General features: G+C 37.8%; 1 protein-coding gene across 1 annotated transcript in view; it reads left to right on the forward strand.

Moving 5' to 3' along the window:
* The first annotated feature begins 3,585 nt into the window (after positions 1-3,585).
* LOC140135580 (rhophilin-1-like) overlaps positions 3,586-27,546 on the forward strand; it is an 83,938-nt gene continuing 59,977 nt past the window's right edge. Inside the window, exons 1-2 of the mRNA XM_072157121.1 lie at positions 3,586-3,791; positions 10,989-11,107. Of these exons, the coding sequence (XP_072013222.1) occupies positions 3,738-3,791; positions 10,989-11,107 (173 nt within the window). The 5' untranslated portion in view covers positions 3,586-3,737. The remainder of the gene's footprint in view (positions 3,792-10,988; positions 11,108-27,546) is intronic.

Below are 27,546 nucleotides of genomic sequence, written 5' to 3' on the forward strand. Positions count from 1 at the left end.
AAATTATTGAATAGAGTCCATGACCTGACGCAACGCATTATTAATGAGTAGCTATTAGGGACAGTCATGATGTTATGGTTGAGCGAGCAACGTATGACCACTACACAGGTCAATGGCCTGATTGCGATCTGGCGGGTTTTTTAAAAGCACGGTCCCTGAACTACGGTGTACCATGAGGGACATGCAAGCTTAAAATAATTTTTCACAAACTCAAATATTCTTTTGCAAACTGAAATGATTTTCTACAAACTCAAATATTTTTTTTACAAACTCTAATAATTTTTTTACAATCTCAAATAACTTTCTACAAACTCAAATAATTTTTTACAAACTTAAATTTTTTTTTGGCAACCTTTTGACTTTCACGAGAGAGCGAGACTCAGGCTATCGAGATTGAGTCTATAGCGCGATGCGATATGATTTTTTTTTTAAAGAAGGGTCTTACACCGCTCGGCCACACGACTTGTTGGTATCCATCTTGATTTTTTTTTTATATAATCGCAACCTCAACATAGGCTTACCACGTGGCAAGCAAAGGCAGAAAACGTACCATATTTTGGAATGTTATTTGCTTAAAAACATTAATGTGTATTAATAGCGCCCAATTGTTGTTAAGGAGGCTGTGTACTCTCAGACATGCATGTAGTAAAAGTGCAATAACTTTGTAATTATTCGCACAAGACATATAAAAGTATACATTTTTATGAAGGCAAGACATCAATCAATCTTAATATAAATACAGATTTGGGGTAAAAACAACAATTCTGAAGAAAATCACAAAAAAGTGAGTTTTTGGCAATATTTGTTAGGTACATCATAACAAAAAAACACTCTTTCCGAAATATTTTATTCTGTTTTTAGCTCAAACTTGAGGCTCCATTCCAAAAACGGTTTTTTATATTTTTTATATCAATTGGCCTTATATTTTGAGATATTGACCATATAAGACATCAAATTGAACTTTTAAAATTCACAAACGCCTATTTGCACAAAATGATGCCTAAAATCGGAAATAGACCAAAATATAAAAAAATGAGAAAACCGTTTCTTGAGTCAATCGTGCTTTTTACGATGATCATATTTGCTTACCTAGATGCTGTATTTATTGAGTTATCGTGTACCTAAATCGTCATTTTACCGAGAAAATGAACATTGAAATAATGGCCGTTGAAGTTTAAAGTGGTCACATTTTGCACTTTCATCGAATTTCACAATGTCTAGAGTACACAGCCGCGTTAAGAGGCGCACCATTTGATTTCAAGGGGCATGGGAGTTTTTGAAAAAACTTCGCCCACTAGTGAGACGAAAAAACAACTTCGCCCACTAGTGAGATGGAATTTTTTTTTTCTCACTGGTGAGTAAAACAAATTTCTCCCACCCAACTTTGTATAAAGGTATACATTATAAGTGAAAAATAAATAAATAAATAAAAAAAAGGCGGTGAAAATAAATCCTCCCTTTGGAGGCGATAAAAAAATACAAAAAAAATTCTGCCTGACCCAAACTCCCATGCACACCTGAGAATCTAATGGTGCGTCCCCTGCGTGATCTAAATACAGAAATCCGACAATAAATGGGCCTCTACATGCACAATACATTATATTAAAGTTTGAAAAAAAAAAAATTAAAGTTTGTAATAATTATTCGAGTTTGTAAAAAATCATTTGAGTTTGTAAAAATTATCAAAGTTTGCAAAAATTATTTTAAGTTAGCATGTTCCTCATGGTACACCGTACTGAACATAACATATCCGTGGGCATATGACCGAAATTGCCTAGCAATTGACGTCTCATGTCAACACAGTCTATAGTGTGATTAGAACATTATTGTCTGGTGATCATTATAGTATGATCAGTACGAAAAATCCAGATTTTCAAAAATTAAAAGAACCACTTTTTAGCGGGAATTTTCGTAAGTTACACAGCTGAAGTTATGAAAGGGTTGAAAGACTACAATATTATGGCATAAACAAGAATATGTTCGATTGGTCTTTATTCCTATAGGCTGTACCCTTAACTTATTTGACTTCGAGTGGCCACCAAATCAGCCCCAATGTTGAAATCTTCCCTATCCTTGCTATTCATTGGTGAACACTCACCCGGGGGGGCACATCAAAATTTTTGGTGGGTATGCTCCCCGGAATTTTGAGGTGGTGGGTCTTTGGGAGCTGACGGCGTGCTGCAAAAGGGGTCTTTCGAGCTGCGAACCGGGCTGTGAACAAGTAAAATGGGGTCTTTTGGAGCTGCGAAAAGTCAAAATCAAGGGTCTTTCTTGGCTTTTTGGTTGAAAATCGCCTGAAAAAACAAGAAATATGAGGAATGAGCAATTTTGGGGTCATTTAGAGCTGAAATTATCAAAATCAAGGGTCTTTCGGAGCGTTATTTTGGTCAAATATAGGGGTCTTTCGAGCTGCGAAACCCAAAAGGGGGTCTTTCCGGGGAGCATACCCGTATGGTCATTTGTGTTGAGTGCCCCCCCCGGGGAACACTCAATGCTACTCAGCAAGGATAGTCTGTCAAATAGTGCATTCAATGTAATAGTAAATTTTCCATTGCACTCACTCGCCCTGGCCAGTGGCCACCCTGGTATTTAAGATTTTTAGGCTTTAATTCTTTATCCCATTTTTGACCATTTTCGTCAAAGTTTTCCCCTTGAAAGTTGCCGCTTTCCCCTATGCCCACCCTCTGAAAAAGTGCTGGCTACATACACTGCATTTCGGTAAAAACAAACACAGGCAAATACAAACAATTCTAACTCATTTTCTCAGCTTTTTTGTTATCCCCTGGCTTAAGGGATCGGATAGCGGTTTGCACAGTTTCTTACAGGGCCTGTGAGGACACCAGACATACCTAACCTAATTGCATTCTGAATCCTTCTGATATCAAATAATTTGAAATGAAAATGAATTTTTTTAAAACTCGCGATATAATACAAATTTCGTGGCATATTATTAAAAATTCATGTTTTTGGCATTTAACAGTCCTCGAAGAAAACTTTTTATGATAATGTAGCTGGGAGGAAAAGCCGACCATCATTTGAGTACATTTTTTTTCAAAAAGACCTACATTTTTTAGAGAGAAACAATCTCTTGACTGAAACAAAACAATCTTTTGACTTTTTTCAAATAGGGGAAATTAGTGAACGTGAACAATTAATATTCAAAATAATTATTACTTTCAAATCCCCATTTTAGAGCTGGTTTATTCTGATCTGATACCGCACCTGTTGGCGTAATAATAACAATAGCCAACTCTTATACATATACATCAAAGACTTGATGAAATCCACGCTTTTTATCAATATAGCGTTGAACTTGAAAGCTGTAGCAGAGCTTACATTAGTGATTGGATTTTAGCTGGTGTTCAAAAATCCACTTACCGTTCTCGTAAAGAACAAGGGCGACAGGTGTGTAAGACACACTACCGGGAATAACCTTGGGAGGCCTTCAGTGGCAATACCGGTTTGCTCATAGATGAGTACATGTTTACTAGTCCGAGGTGCTCTGACGATAACACTCCGATCGCCAGGCAATCTACGCTAGTAGGCCAGTGGGACAACGAAACCGCTACGTGAACGAGCTACATGTTTACATGATCAACGTATCTGGTGTACTATTTACAAGTGGAGATACCAAATGATTTCTTGCTCTGATCTTTGGATATATTTGACCGATTGGACTGGATTAATAGGAAAATAAGATATACGGTTGAGTGTTTGTGGGATTTAAGTTCTCTACCATGCCTGCCATGGAGGAAAACGGCGCTTTAAATAACGATGTGACAACCCGAAAGGTGAGAAACACGTATGACAAGTGGTATGCGTGCAATACTATACCATGTATGCACGTACGTAGTAATTGCGTACATGGATACAAATTTTGACAGGTTGTATCATAATCAGTCACTATCTAGTCTATCTACAATACAATGTATATGTTATACATAAATAATTATTAAGATCTGAAATATGTTGTGTACATGTTATGATAAACACACTTGGCAAGAGCGTTAGTCAATTAGTCTGCATGGAACAAGTAAAAAACATCTTTGTGGACGGTGTATGTACTATTATTTATTTCATCACAGTCTATATACTATACCTTCCTTGGCTTGGACTTTGAGTCAGCTCAGTGAATTAAAATCTTATTTTTAGATTTTCTCAAAAACTCAATTTTGCAGGAATCTGTTAATATGCTAGTTGGATTCCTTGCATCATATCCATTACTTGAGAACTCTAGCTTCGATTTTGCACACAATAGTTTACGCATTCGATGCTCGAGTGCTTTGCTATGGTTTTTCGGTTGGACAGCGGTGCAATTTTTTGCACCGGAGGGTATTGATTCTAGGTATGCCAGGCAAACACATTTGCTAGCCAAATTCGCCGACAATGTCAATGCATTTTTACATACAAATTTAAAACAAGTGCCCGAAGAAAGAAACCTACATAAATATGTTTTCTATACTTCACTTGACCCAAATATATGATTTTTGTATGGTGATAAGTCACTCGCACATGGAATTTTAGAGGGATTTTGATAGCAGTACAATTAAAAAAAGCTGCTATCATAATGAGACTAAGATCTAGAAACACCCCCGAAATGCTGTTTTGGGGAATTTTGCTAGCTGAATCTTTTTGACATTGTTTGATGAAAGTCAATCTTTGACAAGATGTAACTTTGCTACGGAAAGTGCTATGAAAAAAAGGTTTTCAGTTTTGGCTTTGTTAACTCAATGGCTTTAATTTGATATATAAAATGATGCAGTTTGATGGCAAATTTGAATTCACCTAGCATACCTGTTGATTCTGTTAATGTTGAAATTTGGATGAAAGTTATTTCGATGAGTCAACTGTAACTTTTGAGCAAGATTTGCCTATTTTGGACAATCTAAAATTTTGCTGAAGTGTTATTTTTAGCAACATTTTTGATGCAATCGCCTATCGGCTATTGACTGTGTTTACCTCTGAACTTCCATTGCTTTACACGGTGTCATGCTTCAGCGAATCCAACTAGATTTTGAATGCAATGGTCTCTATAGCCTAGAATGTGGCAGTACAAAAGACAAGACACTGACTCGAGGAAGGTATAGGCCTACAGACTGTACAGTCCCAGGTTGCTCTGAGTCTGAATGAAAATATCCAAACAATGTCAAATTTGCCAATTATGAACTGTTTCCCTTGTTTTTAAATCTAAGTTTGCTTCTAATATGTTGTTAAAATTACACTTCCTAAATTCTAGAGTGTCTCTAGAATTTAGGAAGTGTAATTTTAACAACATATTAGAAGCAAACTTAGATTTAAAAACAAGGGAAACAGTTCATAATTGGCAAATTTGACATTTAAAGATACTTTGACTTGTCTGAAGAGCTTTCATCCAAATTTAAACCTTTTGAGCAGCAAAATAAATAAACAGGTGTTGCAAAAAATGTCAACGCTGGTCTACAGAAAAAAGATAACCTGCTCTAGCATTGAATGTATTTTACTTACATCGTGTGCAAATTCTAAGCTAGATTTCTTGAGTAACTGGAAACTAGACCCTCGGCCGGGAGGGGGATGGGCTTCACAAAAACTTTGGTGAAGACAAACTGCAATCCATCAGATTTGGATTCGGATTGGAGTTTGGGAAAGGGGGGGGATTGGACATAAAATGGGGTCTTCAGAACTAAACATTGGGCTTTGTTCAGTGCCATTTTGGCAAAAATTCTCAGAAATAGACCATACATGCCCTATGTGTGCTTGAAGCTCAAATTTGAAGTGGTAATTTTAGTGTATTTGGAGAAAAAAATTATCCCAAAGGTTGTGGGAAATTCAACAAAAAGAACTGTAAAGAGGGGGTTTTGACTTTGGGGGCACTAAATGTAGTGTTTACAAGATATGCAGTAGGCATACTGTACTACTGAATAGTTAATGTTTTGGTAATACCATGACCAACCATAGCTCATCATAAATTATGCAGGCCTAGAAATTGAATCACATTTGAAAGAGCAAAAATTGAATCCATGCAACTTGACAGAAACCCCAGTTTCAAGAAAGTTGGTCTGCCACCTGGCAGCCTGTTCCCAAAATGCATAACAGGTCTCCAGTTTGACATTTTATTATGGGATTAAAAAAAAAATGTTTTGTCAAAAACTTGAGAATAAATTTTTGTTTAAATTTAGGGAAATTATCTGTCGGCAATTCAGTCACATACCATTTATTCATTCACCCATAACACAAATACTGAAAGGAACTGTACTGATCAACCAGGTATTAAAAACTTCGGTCGAAGTTTTGCCACAAGTTTAAAAAAATAACGGTTAGTTCATGAAAAAGAAGAAGTGAAATTTAGCAAAACGCGACGAGGTTTATTTGCCCGTAAGAGAGCTCTATTGTTCCGCTATTGTATCCGCTATTGTATCCACTATTGTATTCTATTCATAAAAGCTACTGCAAGAATCAAGCAATCCCTGATATTGCTGATGTCTACCGCCCGGCGTTTAGCATTTATTAACAATCAAAATTATCCCATACTCTTACATTTATAGTCTTATTCTCACCTTTTATATAATATTAAGAAATTGCAATTATGAAAACTACAAACTTTGAAAGTGAAAATATATTTACCATCGAAAATATATCATACTTAAAATTCTATGGAGTCTATAATATATCCAACCCAGAAGTGCCCATTTATTTAAATTGTTGTAATAGCGCCCAAATATCCCCACAAATATCTTATACACGATTTTATTGATTCATTTTGGGCTAAATCAAAAGTCAGAAGTAGTTAAAAAGGGCAACATCCTCACCATTACTTGCTGCTTTACAAATTATCCTCGCTTGACCAAACACGCATAGTACGTTGATCGAAAAACCTAGCGTGGTTGTCTTAACAATGAAAAAGAGATGTACAGCTTACCCACTAATACTAGCTCATTTACAAAAACCTATTGAACAGTTACGTAGTCCATCGATAGTGCGGACACTCTTCACTCGCAAACCACCAAAATTCGTGCTATTTTGGCGTTGGAAAAGAAATCTCGTGAATAGAGTGCCCTCTCTACTATCTGCCTACATGTTTACGTTCTAGAAATGCCAACTAAAATCATCCAACAACTTCATTTTAAGAATTATTTCAGTATAGAAATCAATAGGAACAGAAAGAGTATGGTCTACACATTCCAGGAAAATGTTTTATTTGTTTCTTCCGCCATTCTATATTTCCCTAAAATTATCACATTTTTTTTCTCCAAAATCCTATGTAAATGATTCTCCACGCTACGCAGAAATTATGTGCGATAAATCATACAAATTTGCCACAATTTTACATCACTTTAGACAGTATTGCAATATCTTGATGATTTTAGGCATTTTCAACGGCAACTTGAGTATATTCAGAAATCAAATATCGCGCCAAGGGGATGACACTCTTATTCACGCATTCATTTACAACGCAAACTTGTATCGAATCCCGGTGGTTTGCGACCAATGATATGTCCGCACCCCTGGATTTATTCATCCCTGGTATGAATTATTTATTAGGTTTGTCAAGGCAATAACCACGATCCGTTTTGTAATAATATAAAAGCACTTGCAATAGAATCCCGCTGAGTTCAATGAACTGCGCCCTGAAACCGATGGAGAGGTGCCCCATAAAGAAGCTATTCCATTGACCTCTATTAACAGGTCAGTGAGCTCTCCATACACAAATGAACAAGTACAATAGGACAAGGCCAGCACCTATTACCTGCTTTGTAACATGTTATTTTGAAGTCGTGAAGATTAGTAATCGTCTGTGCATATGAACTGCGCATTTATGATGCAAAATATTAGTTCTATATAATATAAAATTACAAATACTGGTATTATGATACACGGTATAGGTGATATATAAAACGACTAATAAAATCATGTCATCATGGCGTCATGTCAAAGGTTCATTATATCCCGTATGTTTGTCTAAATTCATATATATATTTGAAAAAAAATTCTACACCCATTTAATATGTACTCAGGTGGAACCTTGCATTTTTAATTTTCATTTCTTTTTATGTAACAAATTCAGGTTTTTCCATTACGCGGGGCCTGGGCAATACAAATTTAATGCTAACATTGAATGAACGCAGAATCAAGAATGGGCGTTTCTAGTACATACAGCGTCTAACTCTAACTGAGGACCTAGCCTAAGTCCCATGGGCTCCAAGAGTGGCTCTCCATACACACATGAACAAATACAATGACGGGTCGCCATTGCACTCCATACACAAATGATCAAATACAATGGAGAGTCCGACTGCCATGCAAATGAGCCAAGTGCCCTCTCTAGGGTCTGCTCTGTGATATCACACTGATCAGACTGATCTTTATGTTATTACAGCGAGGCTCACATACAATGTTCAACACAAAGTGAACGATGTTATAACTTGGAGGGCTAACAAACCAACACCGCCAAATTCGACTGACGTGTGAACAACGTGGGATGCTATGAGGAAATTCAATATTGAATACTCGTTGTCTGATCATGCATGTGTGTTTATGGTTCGGATAGCGGTTACTTAGCAACTCTCGTTCCGCCTTGGGTTTATTGAATACACTCTATATAAAGTCATCAATATGTCGTTTCCAGTCCTTGGCTGAACTATTGGGTTCAGCTATTATTTTTTTAATAATTCTGTTAACCCCATAGCATTAAAAAAATAGTATTTTGATAAATAAAATAGCTGGATGCGGTATGCAGCTGATTGGGGTGGTTACGGTCGTTAAAACCACTAACCGCGAAATATGGATATCCAACTAGTTTGCCCAGAGGGTTACAAAGAACCGCTAACCGCTAAATATGGATATCCAACTAGTTTGCCCTCGGAGCTTCAAAAACCACTCACCCCAAATATGGATATCCAACTAGTTTGCCCAGCAGGGCTACAAAGCACCATTAACCGCGAAATATGGATATCCAACTAGTTCACCTCGCATGGCTACAAAGAACCACTTAGCGCGCAATATTTTTTTACCTCAAAAAAAGAATTAATATCTACCAAAAAACGTTTCAAAACGTAAAAAGCAGCCAAAATATAAAAAATCTTTCCTGTGTGGCTTTTCACCCTTTTTTAAACTTGGTCCCATTTAGTAAAGTAGTATTAACATGAAGAATGAGTCCTAATTTTTACATGCAACAATGTACTCTTATAGGTTTAAGACTGTTCGAAAGCGGTGCAATATGACGTAGGCTACCGTATGTATTATCAAAAACATTTCAAGGTTTATGTTTTATTATATTGCGTGATCATAAAGAGTAGTAGAGTATTATATATACTTAGCAAATTGACTGTGTGTCAACCTGCTACATACAGGCCCTACATCTGTACATAAGGCGCAGAATCGCACATGACGATGAAGAATTTAACAAAGTGAGTATTTGCTACAAAATACATTATAACGTCTATACGGAAAAAAACTTCAATTACGCATACGAACATTAATTCATTTGCTCTACAAAATAAACATTGACAACTAAGAAAACCAACAAGTAGCCTATAGATGACTTCAGTATGGGTCTTTAAAAACTTTCATAAATGGGACCAAGTTTAAAAAGGGTGAAAAGCCACACAGGAAAGATTTTTTAAACTTTGGCCGCTTTTTACGTTTTGAAACGTTTTTTGGTAGATAACAATAGATGTGTACTCCCAGGCATGCAACTGGCAAATCAACTAGAATATAATTTCCGTACATTTTGTACACTACATTGTACATTCCCTGAGGCAATGCAGGGGTGTCCCTTACAGTAAAAATGCCTCCAAAACACAGAAAATATATTTTGATCATATAAATTATGAAATGTGTACTGTATGTATGTTGGCGCCGGTGTATCAAACAATATTTATTTTGAGATACCTGTATCTATGATTATAATTTTTTTTTCTATTGAATTTAATTCTCATGTCTGGATAAGGCCAAGGTTGTCAAATAATAACAATTTAATGCTGCCATTTTCATGTGTTGCCCAAGGAGCAAAAATCTATCAGCTGTGGAATACCACTTTGCTTGACGGACAATATTTTTAAAGTGTGTCATAGTCTGAAGATAGAAACGAAGTTGAAGATGAATTTCATTTTGTTATGAAATGCTCATTTTATAGCACTCTTCATAATAACTTATTTTTATTGAAGGAATTTGGCGATATAGACTCATCTTCTGATTCAGACATTTTCAAGCTGATTATGAGTGCAAATGAATATGATTTCATTAAGCCTGTTATCAATTTTGTTAAATCAGCTTTTGAACATCGTGGTAAATGTAGATAATTGATATATATGTATGTTTTCCCTGTTAGCTTTGTATCTCTTGCCACATACATGTACGACAGTATTAATTAGTATTTTATAGAACTAGATTATTGTTGTATTGTTCTTGACTATACTTGTATTCGGTTTAATGTCAATAAATAAGTCGATAATTGAATAGAATCATAGGTGTAGTGTAGTGTAGTGCATCGCATCATAGATATTCAAGGAGTCTTCATCTGCACACATTCAATGTAGTAGATTGCAGTTGCACAAAGTCCTTGCCCACCTTTGCTGACTAAATAGCTATAAGCATGCAGGTGCTAAATGAGAATATAATAGAAAACATTTTAAATAGCCCAACTGAAAGTCTAAACAATTAACACTTTTTTGAAAAAAAGTTTTTTTGGCAAATGGCAACAATGAAGGGTTTTTTGTAGGCTAGATAATAGTTTGTTACTTAGGGTCCTGTGGAAGCAGTGTAGCAGATTGCCTGATTTTGAAACACCCATTGGGGCATTCAAAATGTTTTTTCAAGATATTAGAAAAATTGTACAGTTCGTGAAGAGGCCAGTTTAATAATAATGGTACAAAGGATGATAAATGAGTTATTTCTGATAGTATTGAGAGGTCAAGATGTTTATTGTGTAGGCTACACATCATAAACTACCGTACTGTTTAAACTGTATGATCGCTATTAAATAATTTGCTTTTTCTCTTCATCTTTTCCAGGGCTGTGACCCTGTTCCAGCTCAATCTGTGAGGGGAAGACTACAAAATCGCCGCTCAAAACTCAACCACCAAATCAACAAAGAAATGAGAATGCGAGCAGGTGCAGAGAATCTATTTAGGTAAGAAACATACCATGGGTCAAATTGATCAATTTCCAATGGCGGAGGTCTTTCCATTCAACAACCTGTAATGAAAGCAACTGGCACCTCTTTAATAGGCCTGGCAAGTGAAGTACGACCTCAAAGTCTGTATTTGGAAAAATACAGTAGATCAAAATTTGAGTGCAGACGATAATTTCACGAGCTTGCTCTATACAGGTCTGCTCTGGTCGAAAGTAATTTGAACAGTGAACAATTTTGTTGCTCGCAAGAATGCCTCGAGCTGATTGGCCTAGAAAAATTGGGAGAATGACGTACTGAAAGCTGATTGGGCAATAATTTGTTATGACGTATTAAGTGTTTTTATGATTGAAAATTCCTGGTAATCCTAGTAATTAGTAATTCTTTAAATTGCTTTTATTTCTAACTATAATTTTACTAATTCTTTAATAATCTATAAAACTGGCCTAGTTTCCAAAACTGGGGAGAAGCTGCTTTCTTATGAATATAATAATTTAATGAGAAATAAAGTATTACGAATTAGCACTGTTATTTGAGAAAACCCTCGCCGAATGGGAAGAAGACACGACGACGAAAATGACAATAATGGCGTCTTTTCCAAAAGTAAACATTGAAATTTGGCAGGGAATTTTAGAACAATGGTTGCACCTCCAAAATTGGGCACCATATCAGCAGAAACCTGAATTGCTGAGGAATATAAATATAGAAAATCTAAGAATTTGAACCATGTTTTATACTGGAAATGGACCGAAATGTCAGCCGATCCACGAGGTAAAATTACGTATTTTGTGCCGATAGAACCCCATTTTCCTTGGATTGGACTGTTTACGTGGACAATTTAGCCTCGTACATGCATGGAAATTAAATAAACGATGCAGTTTTGGCATCAATTTGGGCCAGGAAGTCCTGACATTGCATGACGGAAATCCCCATAAACGCAGAATACAATGCGACGACATAATAAATTAGGTAAGCTTAAAAATCTAGATTAAGGCCTACAGCTCCTCCCGTTTCATTATCCCCCCTCACTAAAACTCTCGCCCACAAATTGTACAAAGTATCAACCTAATTTTTATGTTTAAGAGAAGTAAAGAGTGCAGTCGACAGATTTTTATCGGATGTTCGCACACAACGAGTCCCACACACCCTTATTTTTACTTAACAACGGCCATAAAAGTGGCAAACCACGGGCCTTGACTGGGTCAGCAACTTGTCATTTAATTAAATCTTGAGCACCATCAAAAATCTATAAACAGGCATGCCTCAACAACATGAAGCAACAGTTTCCTTGTGACCCAGTCAGTGTGGTACTCTCGTGTAGCCCGGCTGTCGGCCCTTACAGTTACCTTGAATTGACAGCCGAACTAGTGTGCTTCATCCTACAACAACCAATTTTTATATAAAAACAATATATTATGCATATGACATGTTGGAACTGAACCACTCACAAGATATTGCAAAAGTATGACAATCAAATATCGAAGCTCATTTAGTAGCAAAAGAACTGAATCATCAAGTACGCTGAACCGTATACACAGTATACATACCAAAAATATCTCTGTCTATGCAATACAATGCACCACGCACCATTCACATCGCGGCATAGACTACTACTCTAAGCTTACCAAACATCACCTGAAAAACTATGGTCCAGCGCACGAAACCCTGACTTAATTCGAGCAACAGTTGTCAGAGTTTCTACCTCCAAGGAGGTGTATCCAAAATTTAATAATATACATTTTAATTTGATGAGCATTCGATTTATTTTACCTACGAAATATAAAAGCACTTATCCACTGTAGGCTACCATTTTGTTTTGATGACCTAGGTCAAAGGTCGTGTTGTCTAGACACAAGGGAGCGCACCACCATTAAACGCGCCCATTGAAATACACGGTAAAAGGCCTACATTTGGATCTCGTTTGGCACTTGAATTACGTATTTCAACTATAAAGCTTGGTATCAGATTAAAGCTGATCATGTGTAGAATATTATTCTTTTAACGGAATATATTGCTAACCACCGACTTTTTCTGTTATTTTGCTGCAAAGAAAAATTGTGCAAATTTAACAATAAAAAATCACTCAATTTTGGAAACCGGACGTTGTCCAAATTCGCTCTAGAACTACAACTCTGAAATAAAAAATTGGGACTTTTTCTCCGAATTCTTCATGTATATACTTGTCGGAAGCAAATGAGCTGAAAACGGGCAAAATTTAACTATACGTTTAGAAAATAAAGCCGAAACAAGCTCAAATAAGCGGTGGACTATTTTAACCGAATTTCACTGTTACATAAATCGTGGAGTGATTTGGTGGTGCGCCCTCTTATAAACGTCAATAGTTATCAAAATCCAAATTTGTACTTTTTAAAGTAAACTAGAGATAGTTTCTAGTCATTTTGCAAAATTTCATCCCTCTGCGACATTCCGTTCGGAAGAAATGATGTTTTAAAACTCAGCTCGGAATCACCAAAAGACCCAAATTTCATCATGTTCATCAACATGCAGAGTTTTGCAGAGGTTGGACAGAAAATTGAATGATTGATGCAAAAGAACACTTTCTAATTTAAAATTTTTAGTTGAGAAAAGTACAAAATGTGTGTATTCATGTTTTGAATATCTTTAATATAGGCCTATTTACTTAATTATGTCAAAGTACCCCCCCCCCCCCTTCTTCTTCTCTGTCTTCAAAACAAGGCCTACTGATATTGGCAATTTAAGCAAAAATACAAGTTTTATGCGTTATTCTGATCTTATATAAATTTACAGCAAAAGCACTCACGAAAGCGATTTTTCATGCTTTTCTTGACGTCAGAGACCTGTATTTTTGGGTAAATTTTTAATCAAATGTTCCTAAAATTAATCACAAAAGTTATTTAAAGCATTTGTGACTGAAATAAACTGATTTTTTAAGACTTCCGCCCTTATTCGATGTCTTTTTGTACAGAAGCGCTTGAACATAGTAACACATCTTGAAAGCCTCTTATAAGGGAGCGCACCACCATTAAACGCTACCATTGAAATACACGGTAAAAGGCCTACATTTGGATCTCGTTTTGGCACTTGAATTACGTATTTCAACTATAAAGCTTGGTATCAGATTAAAGCTGATCATGTGTAGAATATTATTCTTTTAACGGAATATATTGCTAACCACCGACTTTTTCTGTTATTTTGCTGCAAAGAAAAATTGTGCAAATTTAACTCTAAAAAATCACTCAATTTTGGAAACCGGACGTTGTTCAAATTCGCGCCAGATCTTCAACTCTGAAATAAAAAATTGGGACTTTTTCTCCGAATTCTTCATGTATATACTTGTCGGAAGCAAATGAGCTGAAAACGGGCAAAATTTAACTATACGTTTAGAAAATAAAGCGAAACAAGCTCAAATAAGCGGTGGACTATTTTAACCGAATTTCACTGTTACATAAATCGTGGAGTGATTTGGTGGTGCGCCCTCTTATAAACGTCAATAGTTATCAAAATCCAAATTTGTACTTTTTAAAGTAAACTAGAGATAGTTTCTAGTCATTTTGCAAAATTTCATCCCTCTGCGACATTCCGTTAGGAAGAAATGATGTTTTAAAACTCAGCTCGGAATCACCAAAAGACCCAAATTTCATCATGTTCATCAACATGCAGAGTTTTGCAGAGGTTGGACAGAAAATTGAATGATTGATGCAAAAGAACACTTTCTAATTTAAAATTTTTAGTTGAGAAAAGTACAAAATGTGTGTATTCATGTTTTGAATATCTTTAATATAGGCCTATTTACTTAATTATGTCAAAGTACCCCCCCCCCCCTTCTTCTTCTCTGTCTTCAAAACAAGGCCTACTGATATTGGCAATTTAAGCAAAAATACAATACAGTTTTATGCGTTATTCTGATCTTATATAAATTTACAGCAAAAGCACTCACGAAAGCGATTTTTCATGCTTTTCTTGACGTCAGAGACCTGTATTTTTGGGTAAATTTTTAATCAAATGTTCCTAAAATTAATCACAAAAGTTATTTAAAGCATTTGTGACTGAAATAAACTGATTTTTTAAGACTTCCGCCCTTATTCGATGTCTTTTTTTGTACAGAAGCCTTGAACATAGTAACACATCTTGAAAGCCTCTTATAAGGGAGCGCACCACCATTAAACGCGCCCGTTGAAATACACGGTAAAAGGCCTACATTAGGTTCTCGTTTTGGCACTTGAATTACGTATTTCAACTATAAAGCTTGGTATCAGATTAAAGCTGATCATGTGTAGAATATTATTCTTTTAACGGAATATATTGCTAACCACCGACTTTTTCTGTTATTTTGCTGCAAAGAAAAATTGTGCAAATTTAACTCTAAAAAATCACTCAATTTTGGAAACCGGACGTTGTCCAAATGCGCGCTAGAACTTCAAAAAAAAAAAAAAAAATTGGGACTTTTTCTCCGAATTCTTCATGTATATACTTGTCGGAAGCAAATGAGCTGAAAACGGGCAAAATTTAACTATACGCTTAGAAAATAAAGCGAAACAAGCTCAAATAAGCGGTGGACTATTTTAACCGAATTTCACTGTTACATAAATCGTGGAGTGATTTGGTGGTGCGCCCTCACAACACTTACGAAATTTATGAATGGACAGTGGCTCAGTCCCTAAAAACATTTAATAACTTCTACCAATGTACCAAACGCTCCTATGTTCCACATATCGGGAATAAATATATCAAATAATATTTCTGAGTAAATTTTGGCTCAATTTTGCAAAAGATGCGGCTTCACGAATTTTCTGAATTCAGGCAAGAGAACCACGAAACACTGAGCACGAGCGGCGCTCTTTGAAATATAAAAATAGAACTGCACAGCTGATTTGTCCAAACAACTTGACATGTGACATGAGGCTTTATAATTGGCTACAAGTTTTGTGAGGTCATTGGAACATGTCATGTCAGGGAATTACTTCAATTTTGACTGGCCAAAATGAGGATTATTTTAATCGAAATTCAATGTTTACAGGCACTGCAGTGTGCATGGAATTACAATAGATGTATTATAAAAATAGGTAAGCCAAAAATGGTGAATTGTATACTCATAAATTAATGAGTTAAACATGTGAAATAGAAATATGAAATACTGAAAGTGTGCAGACTACATTTTGAAACATACTGTTTACTCATGTACTAGTACATGTACTGTACATGCATGGAGTACAATTAAGTAACAGTAGATGAAGGCCTAAGTATAAAAACATGTTATATAATGTGACATGGCATTTACAATAATAAATGCATTTTTGAGTTGTGGAATTATATAGTATAAAAAAAAAAAAATATATTGAGCTGGTACATTGGTATGAGGAAGTTAAATATAATAATACAATAATTTAATACATCAATTCCCTCCTACTGACTGGGCTCAGACTGGTGTCCTGGATGCTGATGTTAGCTCTCCCAGTAACCAAATCCACCGAGAACTTCATCCGCAGGGTCATGGCGAAGTTGAAGTCCAAGGTTGGTGGCTGGTTACCCTGCGGATGTTGTTGAAGGGTCTCCACAGGTACAGCAGTCTGGAAATTGAGGCTTGTACGTCCCTGAAGGTGCTGGTTGTTGAAGTTGGGTGATTGGTGTGGTATTGGTATTGGTAATAACGGTGCTCTCTGCCTGGTCTCCTGAGGCCTGTTCCAACTTTCTTCTAATAGTCTGCGCTCTTGGGGACAGAGGGGTGGAATGTTGCTGAAGCTGGTTTCCTCTTACCGGAGGACACAGGGGTCTTGTTGTACCGTCTTGTTGTATGTAATGCGGTGACATTACTATGCATGGGATAATTATTGTCGACGACCCTGGTGGTCGTAGCTTTTGGGGGTGTCTTTGGGGGGGACGATGGTTCATCAGCACCCATGCTGACATCAGATTCCGGCGGTGGTGTCGGTGCTCTGATGGGGCTGAAGGCCCTAGGGGGAGGGTCATTGGCACTGTGGCTGATCAGGGTGTGTCTCCGCCACTCTTCCTTGTCATTAGACGAGAATTTATTACAGATGGTGCAGGAGAACCGGTCTGGTGTCTTGAGTCCATGTTTCTTTCTTTGATGCTCATGCAGTTTCCACTTTTTATTAAATTTTAAGTCTTCATGACTGCAAAGTAGACAGGCATGCTTCATGACCATGCTGTGATTGTTATCTGAAAAATTGTAATGGAAACAAGAAATTTTAAATTCTTGGTTCATTTCATTTTGTTTGCAAAAATAAATGTGTGGGGGTGACAGTCATAAAAAAAAAAAAAATACTTTTATACGCTACTCCCACCTCAAGATAATGTTTTAAATACTTGCATATTAATGTTTAAAAACAATGGAACTGCAGTTTTTGACTACAAAAGATCCTAATAAACAAGACCACCTGGGCTTCTCCCAAGGCTCTCTCTAAATTAGCCCACCTAGGTAGGACATCCACATGGAATGAGCGTCTATGTGCACACACCCCATCCCTAGACCAAAATAGCCAGTAGCATGGAATTATCACCTGATGGCCATACTTTGGAAAAACATATAAATGAAAAATTTTAGGGCAAGTTTTATAGCCGTGGATTTTTAAAACATATCCAGTGGGCAACAATATCTTGTGGTGGTTCTTATCTTACTCTACATTACGATACTTATTTACATGTACATTAATGTACTTTATGCTGCCTTGGCTTCTTTTGCACATAATATTTTTATAGGGTAACCCCAAACCATTTCGGTTTGATACTGGCGCGCCCCGATTTAGTGTTATAAGTAGATTCAGAGATAGGGGTGGGTGCGGGTTGCACATCCTCTGCACTATTTTCCCCTACCTCCGGCCGGTACAACTTCAATTTATCCGTGTGAACCACTAGTGTTCTACAACGGCGGCTGACCGGGCTTAATATCTGAATTTTGTACAAAATGTCAGTCAGAATCTGGATGACTTGGTATGGCCCATGCCATTTTTGAACAAGTTTAGGACAAACCCCAGGCTTTCGAGCATCATTGAAATACCACACTAGGTCGCCAACTTGATACTGGTATTTCCTTTGGTCAGATTTTAAATCATAGAGCTTCTTATGCTTGTCACTAGATATCTGGAGATTCTTCCTTGCAAATTCATGCACATATTGCAAGTGACTTTTCAGCTCGTTTACATATTCGGACTCTGTGGTGTAAGTATGGGTCGACGGGGTACCATACATAATCTCCACAGGTAGTTTTGGGACACGACCAAAGTTCATTTCAAAGGGGGAATAGCCGGTGCTCTCATGCTTGGAGGAGTTATACGCTAAAAGTACATAGGGTAAATGCTCGTCCCAGTCATCCTGTCTCTGACTCACATAATGTCTCAACATTCCGGAGACGGTCCTCATGAATCGCTCGATCATACCATCGCTTTGAGGCCTATATCCTGTCGTCCGGGTTTTGTCAATGTCTAATAGTTTGCACATTTCCTGAAATAATTTGCTCTCAAAATTCCGTCCTTGATCTGAATGTAATTGCCTTGGCAATCCATACATACAAAAGACATTTTGAACTAATGCGTTAGCAACGGTCTCTGCCTCTTGGTCGGGTATTGCAATGGCAGTGACCCATTTTGTGAAATAATCACCAATGCAGACAACATATTTATTTCCTAGGGTACTCTCTGGAAGTGGGCCCAAAATATCTATCGCCATCCTCTCCATAGGGGCACCCACATTGTATTGTTTCATAGGGGCTCTGCCACTTTTCTTTGGGGGCTGTTTTCTTTGACATTCTTTACAACTTTTCACCCATTCCGTTACCTCTCCTGTCATACCGACCCAATAATAGCGCTCCCTTACACGCTGTAGGGTTTTGTGTACACCTAAGTGCCCACAAATCCGAACATTGTGTAGTTGACGCAAGGCGCCTTTGCGTAAACTTAACGGTAGCACTAGAACATTTTCCGTACGGTTACTTTCACCTTCATCTTGACCATTGTTACTTCCTGATTCATATTCTACTATGCTTCTATCCATATACAGTACCCCTTCTACTACTCTTAATTGTTCCCACATACCCCAGTATTTCTTGACTACTTGGTTTTCTACTGATACGTTTTGCCACAATGGTTTTGTGTCACTTTCTTCCTTTAGTTTCAGTATTTTCCCTATTTCAGGATCTGTTAATTGAGCTTGTCTAAGTTCTTGCTTACTTAGAGTCTCAGCCCAAGAATTGTCACTACTTCTACTATTACTACTAGTACGTCTACTAGGGTTTATTGTGCACACTACTATGTCACTATTGGTTGTGTCTTCTAAACACAAACCGTGTACTACTTTGTCACTAGTGGTTTCGTTTCTTATACGCAAACCGTGGGAATTGTCACTGGTGGTTGTGCCTTTTTCGCACCAACCGTGGGAATTGTCACTAGTGGATGTGTCTTTCATACAGCATCCGTGGGAATTGTCACTAGTGGTTGTGTCTTTTTCACACCAACCGTGGGAATTGTCACTAGTGGATGTGTCTTTCATACACCATCCGTGGGAATTGTCACTGGTGGACGTGTCTTTCATACACCGTTGTGCACTAGTGGTTGTGCCTTTTTCGCACCAACCGTGGGAATTGTCACTAGTGGATGTGTCTTTCATACACCATCCGTGGGAATTGTCACTGGTGGACGTGTCTTTCATACACCGTCCGTAGGAATTGTCACTAGTGGTTGTGCCTTTTTCGCACCAACCGTGGGAATTGTCACTGGTGGACGTGTCTTTCATACACCGTCCGTAGGAATTGTCACTAGTGGTTGTGCCTTTTTCGCACCAACCGTGGGAATTGTCACTGGTGGACGTGTCTTTCATACACCGTCCGTAGGAATTGTCACTACTTTTACTTAAATTTCCATCACACAATCTCTTTGGGTTGACACCTTTTGACGTTTCTACTAGTGCTGGCGCTTTCTGCTTTCTAGTAGAAACATGGACTAACTTTTCGTCCATATTTCGCTCAATTTTCTGGCATTGCTGACACTCCTGACCTTCACATGGTCTACGAGAAAGTGCATCAGCATTACTATGAATACGCCCTGCTCGGTGTTGTATATCAAAATCATATGTGCCCAATACTTCGATCCACCTGGCGACTTGGGCTTCAGGATTCTTAAACCTCATGAGCCATCTTAACGCTCTGTGATCGGTTCAAGCACTAAGAATTTTCTCCCAAAGAGATAGTGATGGAAATGTTTTACTGAGGCAACTACTGCTAATAATTCTTTCCTTGTCACACAATAGTTCCTTTCTGCCTTATTTAGTGTTCTACTATAATACGCTATCACGCGCTCATGACCATCCTGTACTTGTGATAGTACACCACCTAACCCAAAATTACTGGCATCTGTATCCAGTATATAATCCTCATTTATTCTAGGGTAGGCTAATATGGGAGCGGCGATGAGTTTAGCCTTGAGTGTCTGGAAAGCTGTTTCAGCGTCTTCTTTCCATACAAACACTCTATTCTTTTCCGTGAGTTTAAATAATGGGCTAGCTAGCTCACTAAAAGACTGGATATAGCGCCTATAATAACTACATAGTCCTAAAAAGGACCTGACTTGAGTAGGATTCTTTGGAGTTGGCCACACTTTTACAGCCTCAATCTTTTCACTATCTGTTGAGATTCCTGACTCATCAACAACGTGACCCAGATATTGAACTCTTTTCTGGAATAGATTACACTTCTTAGGACTTAGTTTTAAGCCTGCGATACTTAGACGTTCAAATACGGTACTTAATCTATCTACTGCTTCTGAAAAATCTGGGGAAAAGACGATAACGTCATCTAAATATACAAGACAGGTCTCCCACTGTAACCCCTTCAGGACTTGTTCGATCAAACGCTCGAAAGTAGCAGGAGCATTTGTGAGGCCAAAAGGCATAACTCAAACTGAAAGATCCCAAAATTTGTTAGGAAGCTCGTTTTGTCTTGGCTTTCCGCGTCCATTTCGACCTGCCAATATCCACTCTGAAGGTCAAGGGTCGAGAACCATTTCAACCACTTAGTCTATCGAGCGTATCATCAATTCGGGAGCGCATACTAATCCTTACGGGTTACAGCATTTACGCCACGAAAATCAACGCACCAGCGGTACGACCCATCTTTCTTTCTTACTAATACTACAGAAGAGCGCCAAGGGCTATTACTAGGTTCTATGATATTTTGTTCTAGCATTGTTTCTACTTGAACTTTCTCTTCCTCCCTTTGATGCATGGGTAGCCTCCTCGCGGGCATTTTCACTGGAGGTGCATCACCTGTATCTATATGATGCTTCACTAAATTAGTACGCCCTAAATCTGTTTTACTCTTAGCAAATACATGTTTGTATTTTATGAGGAGCTTTTGTAGGCTTTCTTGTTCTACTTTTGATAAGTTTTGTTTAGATCTTTCCCATAAATCTTGTAGATATTCTGGAAGTTCTGATTCTGAAGTTGATTTAGGTATTATTTCTTCCTTATTTTCAGATTCTACATCTACACTTATGGATTTACATTGTACTGTTTCTGGTTGATCTATTATTTCCTCTATAGGTTCTACTGTAGCTATTATCATGCCCTCATACATTTGTCTCGGTTCATTATGGGGTTGATTACTCTTAACACTACTTCTTCAGTACTGGAGTCAATTAGTGTCTTAGCTACCATCATTTGCTCGCTTTCAATAAAACTCCATGTCGGTTCTACTAAACCTAGTGTTTCTACTTCTAGAGTACTACTACTATTGGGTTTATTTACAAGCTTAGTTGAAATTAGGGCTTCACTTTCAGCTGGTATAATTGTAGCTTTATTTACAGCTATTTGGCATAGGTATGTTTCATTTTCCTCATCATCATCATACGGAGAGCTGGGGAGCTCATTCAGAAGTAGCGAGCATTCTGCAAAATCTAGTACACATTGATGAGCTTTTAGAAAATCGAAACCCAGAATACCTTCTTCATTTATGTCAGCTACCCATATTTCATGGTAAGTGTCTGTGTCATTTACTTTTAGCTTGAATTTTGCTTTGCCTAAGCAATCAATAGCTTGGCCATTTGCTGTCACCATTCTTACATCTACACTACTTAGCCTAGGTTTGTGTGTTGAGGCGATACGCTCAAACACATCCGGGTTGACAATGGTGACGGTCGCGCCAGTGTCAACCAAGAATCTCACATTTTCTGTTTCGACCTGACCTTTGACATAGAAGCCATCAGCAGCATGTTTACTATAACTTACTCTACTAATACAAATAATTTTGGGCTCTTCGTCCTTAATATATACATTTTGGGTGACCGAACTTTGGCCCATGTCAAGCTCGGTGTTATCTAGTTTCCCTGATTTGGCCTACGATTAAACTGCCTAAAGTTTGGGCATTCCCTTGCAACATGACCCTCCTGATGGCAGGAATAGCACTCTATTGGCCTCTTGCCTGACCATCCAGATTGGCGAGCATTATTTGATTGACCCTGGTAAGATCTCTGCCCTGAATTCTGCAACATATGAACTTGGCTAAGTGCGTTTGAGAGTTTATTCAAGTCCTTAGAGTACTTATTCATTGTATCCTTAACAGTTTGCTCTATTCTAGCTGTGGGGCTATCCTCCACAGTTACCTGTGCCACGTCAACTTCAAGGCTATGTACTTTCTTAGTTACGGGCTTATTTAGGCCTAATTTATGACGCTCTGTCTCCTCTAGGGTTTCGAATTGAATTGCGTCTCTGACAGCATCATTCAAGGTCTTTGGTTTTCTGTTGTATGTGACATTCATTCTCAAACCTGGATTAGGTATCGCTTGGAGAAAATACTTCTTGGCCAGTTTTTCACGCATGAGCAACGATGCTTCGGGATGTGATAATTTGACCAGTCTACGCACTTCGTGGGCCAGCTCTGGCAACGATTCCCCAGGCTGCCTAACTTTCTTCTCGAGGAGGGCCTCGAACATTTCGGACTTCCCGTCCGTACCAAACATTTGGTCAAGGTGAGCGACAATTTACGCCATAATTAAGGATGGCGTCACCTTCCAAGTCGCCTAATATACCTTGGGCGACTCCACGCAAGCTCGTGCCCAACCAGGTGGTTTTCTGTGGCTCTGTCCACCCATTGTGCCGGGCCACCATCTCGAAGTGAACCAAATAATCTGGCCAAGAGGTAGTTCCGTTATAAATCGCTGGTTTCATCTTTTGCTTTAACTTATTTAGATCCCTCATTATTGGGTCACCATACGTACTTGCATTATTACTTGTATTAGTAGGCCTATGGTGATCGGTTACACTTGGCTCGTTAACCACCATGTCTGCTCTTGGAGATTGAGCTTGAAATGCCAATTTCTCCATTACGTTACGGGTAACAATGTCTGCTATCATTACCAACTCCTCAGACCTTATTTGAGCCATGGCAGGGGCTCTAGTTTCTTCACTCACTAAGGGTACATCTCCATGATTACTTACTAGGCCTACTTCCTCCCTTACTTCTACTCCCCCATCTCCCAGACTGTCACCCTTATTCGTAATAATTACATTTGGTTCTACGTGTACTGGCATCTCGGGCACAGCGCCCTCTAACGCCTGGACAAATTCTTCGTCTTTATCTGTGTTGGGCACTACCCTTATGCGAGGGGGGAGTGTCCTCCCGGACCTCAGGGCTGTTCCTAATACTTCTTGATTTGCCATTGTTTACTTTCTTAGACTAATTTTATGGGTTATTTCCTTGAGAAATGTTTTATACTATCCCACCGCTAGCACACCAATGTAATGAAAGCAACTGGCACCTCTTTAATAGGCCTGGCAAGTGAAGTACGACCTCAAAGTCTGTATTTGGAAAAATACAGTAGATCAAAATTTGAGTGCAGACGATAATTTCACGAGCTTGCTCTATACAGGTCTGCTCTGGTCGAAAGTAATTTGAACAGTGAACAATTTTGTTGCTCGCAAGAATGCCTCGAGCTGATTGGCCTAGAAAAATTGGGAGAATGACGTACTGAAAGCTGATTGGGCAATAATTTGTTATGACGTATTAAGTGTTTTTATGATTGAAAATACCTGGTAATCCTAGTAATTAGTAATTCTTTAAATTGCTTTTATTTCTAACTATAATTTTACTAATTCTTTAATAATCTATAAAACTGGCCTAGTTTCCAAAACTGGGGAGAAGCTGCTTTCTTATGAATATAATAATTTAATGAGAAATAAAGTATTACAATTCAAGCACTGTTATTTGAGAAACCCCTCACTTGAATGTGAAGAAGCCACTGACGGCGAAAATGACAATAATGGCGTCTTTTCCAAAAGTAAACATTGAAATTTGGCAGGGAATTTTAGAACAATGGTTGCACCTCCAAAATTGGGCACCATATCAGCAGAAACCTGAATTGCTGAGGAATATAAATATAGAAAATCTAAGAATTTGAACCATGTTTTATACTGGAAATGGACCGAAATGTCAGCCGATCCACGAGGTAAAATTGGCGTATTTTGTGCCGATAGAACCCCATTTTCCTTGGATTGGACTGTTTACGTGGACAATTTAGCTTCAGTACATGCATGGAAATTAAATAAACGATGCAGTTTTGGCATCAATTTGGGCCAGGAAGTCCTGACATTGCATGACGGAAATCCCCATAAACGAATACAATGCGACGACATAATAAATTAGGTAAGCTTAAAAATCTAGATTAAGGCCTACAGCTCCTCCCGTTTCAAACCATAGCTTATGGGCTGTTCCAGTTTAAATCCATATACCCCTGTGAAAGGACAAGACCTAAAACTCCCACTTGTATAGGGGGTGATTTCAAATGGGTGCAGTATAAACCTAAATTTGAAATCAACACTGAGGATTAAGGCTTTGTCTTCCATGGGGGTGTACAGATTTCAACTGTAATGGCCAAATCTGACCTCTACATGTAGTTGTGGAATAAGAGTTTTGTACCCAAAACATGCAACGATATTTGAGCACTGGAAGAGAGCTTTTTACAGGGATTTCTCCTCTGCTGAAGTTTGAACCTAGGACCTCTTGCTGCAGAACTAGAAGAAGAAACACCTGGAGCCAGCTGGTGATCTACTTTATGTTATCAGATACAGGTCTATAATTTGTTCGCCGTATAAATGGCAAAAATTATTAGGTTTTTATTACTGCATACACATATTACGCACATTGCAACTAGCGTTATGAGTCAAAGTAGAAATTGTATCACTAGGCCTACCTGTATACTTCACTGTGATTGTCTGTTCAACTATTAATTGGGCCTCAAGGAAGAACAGATGATTAATTGTGTTTTCAATTGATTGAGTGTCCCAGGTTAAAGAAGAAATAAAACAAACAAACAAATTGTAGAAAGTTTTGACATCATGCCCATGTGAATGCTGCGATGCATTACATGTAGAATTGTAGACACTGTACAATTGTTTTGTTTTGGTTTTGGCATTTGATTTATGGCAATTTCATTTCATTGAATATTACAAAGTCGGTTCTTTTCTTATTACAAACAAGGAAATGTTGTTTTGACAACAGGAAAATCAAGACCTACAGGTAACAACATTTTTGATTAAAATGACTTTTTAGGCTTGAAGTCATAGTTATCACACTGCTTCCTGCAGTGGTTATTGAAGATTTGCTAGTACTGTATTAATTCTGAGCTCAGCTCTGTCAATCCACGCCTGGGGTAAAACAAGACCTGACAATGCTTGAAAGACAAACCTGAACCATATCTCAAATTCAGCAACTGTAATTATGATTATAATACAGATTACAAAAACCACCATCTTGTGTGTGAGATTGAATTTCTTTTCAATTCAATTTCAAAATGGACTTGTTACTCTGTACACACTACACAATGTAGCATTATAAGTGTACATTGCATTGAATGAGCAAACAATTTAAAACGGGAGTATTATATACAAGTCTGTACTATATCTTCAACTTCAATCTTCAACTTCAAGAACTTTAAACTGATCTTGAGGAAATGATATCATTCAATTCAGAGTCTTGGGTAAATGTTATTGAGAACAAATTTATACTTCAATCTACTTTTTGGTGTATTACTTGTTCAACTCAAGCTTCCATCTTTAGACATTTGAGAATGTACACTAGTTTAAATGCTAAGGGAGCGGTCGTTATTTATGACGGGGGGGGGCATTTTGAGGGGGGAACCCAAATTATTTTTGGGTCTTGAGGGGGGAACGCGAAATGTTTCGTTGAACCTAGAGGGGGAATGTTAAGTTTTAAATGGAGAAACTCGGGAAAACAAGGGGAATCCGAAAATTTTGAGTGGACGCGAGGGGGAACGCACATTGTTTTGTCTATATTTTTTCCAAAATGCCCATCCCCCCTGCCGTAAATAGCGGATCAGTCCCTAAGTTTCATAGAAAACCCACAGCCTAAATGTAGAGTTTCTCATGTTGTTTATTTGTCTGATTCCAACCCTTATGCATCCTCCTGTCCCCCACTAAGCAATTAGAGAGTCAACATGAAACACATTTTCCAGACTCAAGATTTTTTTGAAAATATAGTCCATGTATAGACTAAGGAGACCAAGGAGTTATAGTGTCGTAACAGTTCACATAAGATTGCATTCTTGAGCCTTTTTCTTAGTATACATTTTTCAGGAAGCTAATTTACAAATACCGCTATGGCTACAAGTTCTTTACAAATAAATATTGCCTTTAGGATCTGGAAGTGTAGTAAATACTCAGCAAGTACATGTAGGAAACGGGCAAAGAACAACTCGACTTCTGAATTGTACATATAGCAAAAGTTTGTGTCAAATTTTTAATCCCAAGCGGACTGGCTGTAGATTGTTGAGGTGATAAAAATATACAAATGTACATGTAGGTTAGAAGATGGCATTTTCGGCAGTAGCTGCCTTATGGACTATTTCAGAATTCTATATGAGTTGACTTCTGATGTCAATGCCTGGCATTATGCACACAAATGATCACAATTTCCATTGTTTTTTGCCTGGCAGTATGCGCGCGCATCATATTTTGTTCAGGGCTCGTGTTTTTAAAACTCCGCCACATCACAATAAGGCTATTGAACAGTGCAGTGGTTGCATGGGGTTCACTCAAGCATATCGATATACCAGTCCCTTGCCTTTGTTGATAAACACTGAGGTCAACACATCTAAAAATATTACACCTGGCAGCTATTGCAGGTAAGGCCCTCTTGCACTAACTGCTTTCTATTATTCAATGGAAGGTTTCGCTTCCTTGTCTGTGATTGTTATATTTTCAACTTTGAATGCAGGACTGCATGGTCCTGGTCGGTAAAAGGTGTAATTTCTTTTTCCATGTGTTCTACATGTAAGGCCTGCTGACTTGTAGCCAACAAAAAAGCTTACTGCTTGCTCATTTTAATAGTGAGGTATTTGAGGAAATGTGCTGCTTTTCTCCACAGAAAAGTTATGATGGTAGGGTGGTGCTCTGTGGAGTCAACTTAATGTTACTTAAAAAGGAGCCTTGGAGCCTTA

The sequence above is a fragment of the Amphiura filiformis genome, chromosome 16 (genome assembly GCF_039555335.1).
Source record: "Amphiura filiformis chromosome 16, Afil_fr2py, whole genome shotgun sequence".
Taxonomy (NCBI): Eukaryota; Metazoa; Echinodermata; class Ophiuroidea; order Amphilepidida; family Amphiuridae; genus Amphiura; species Amphiura filiformis.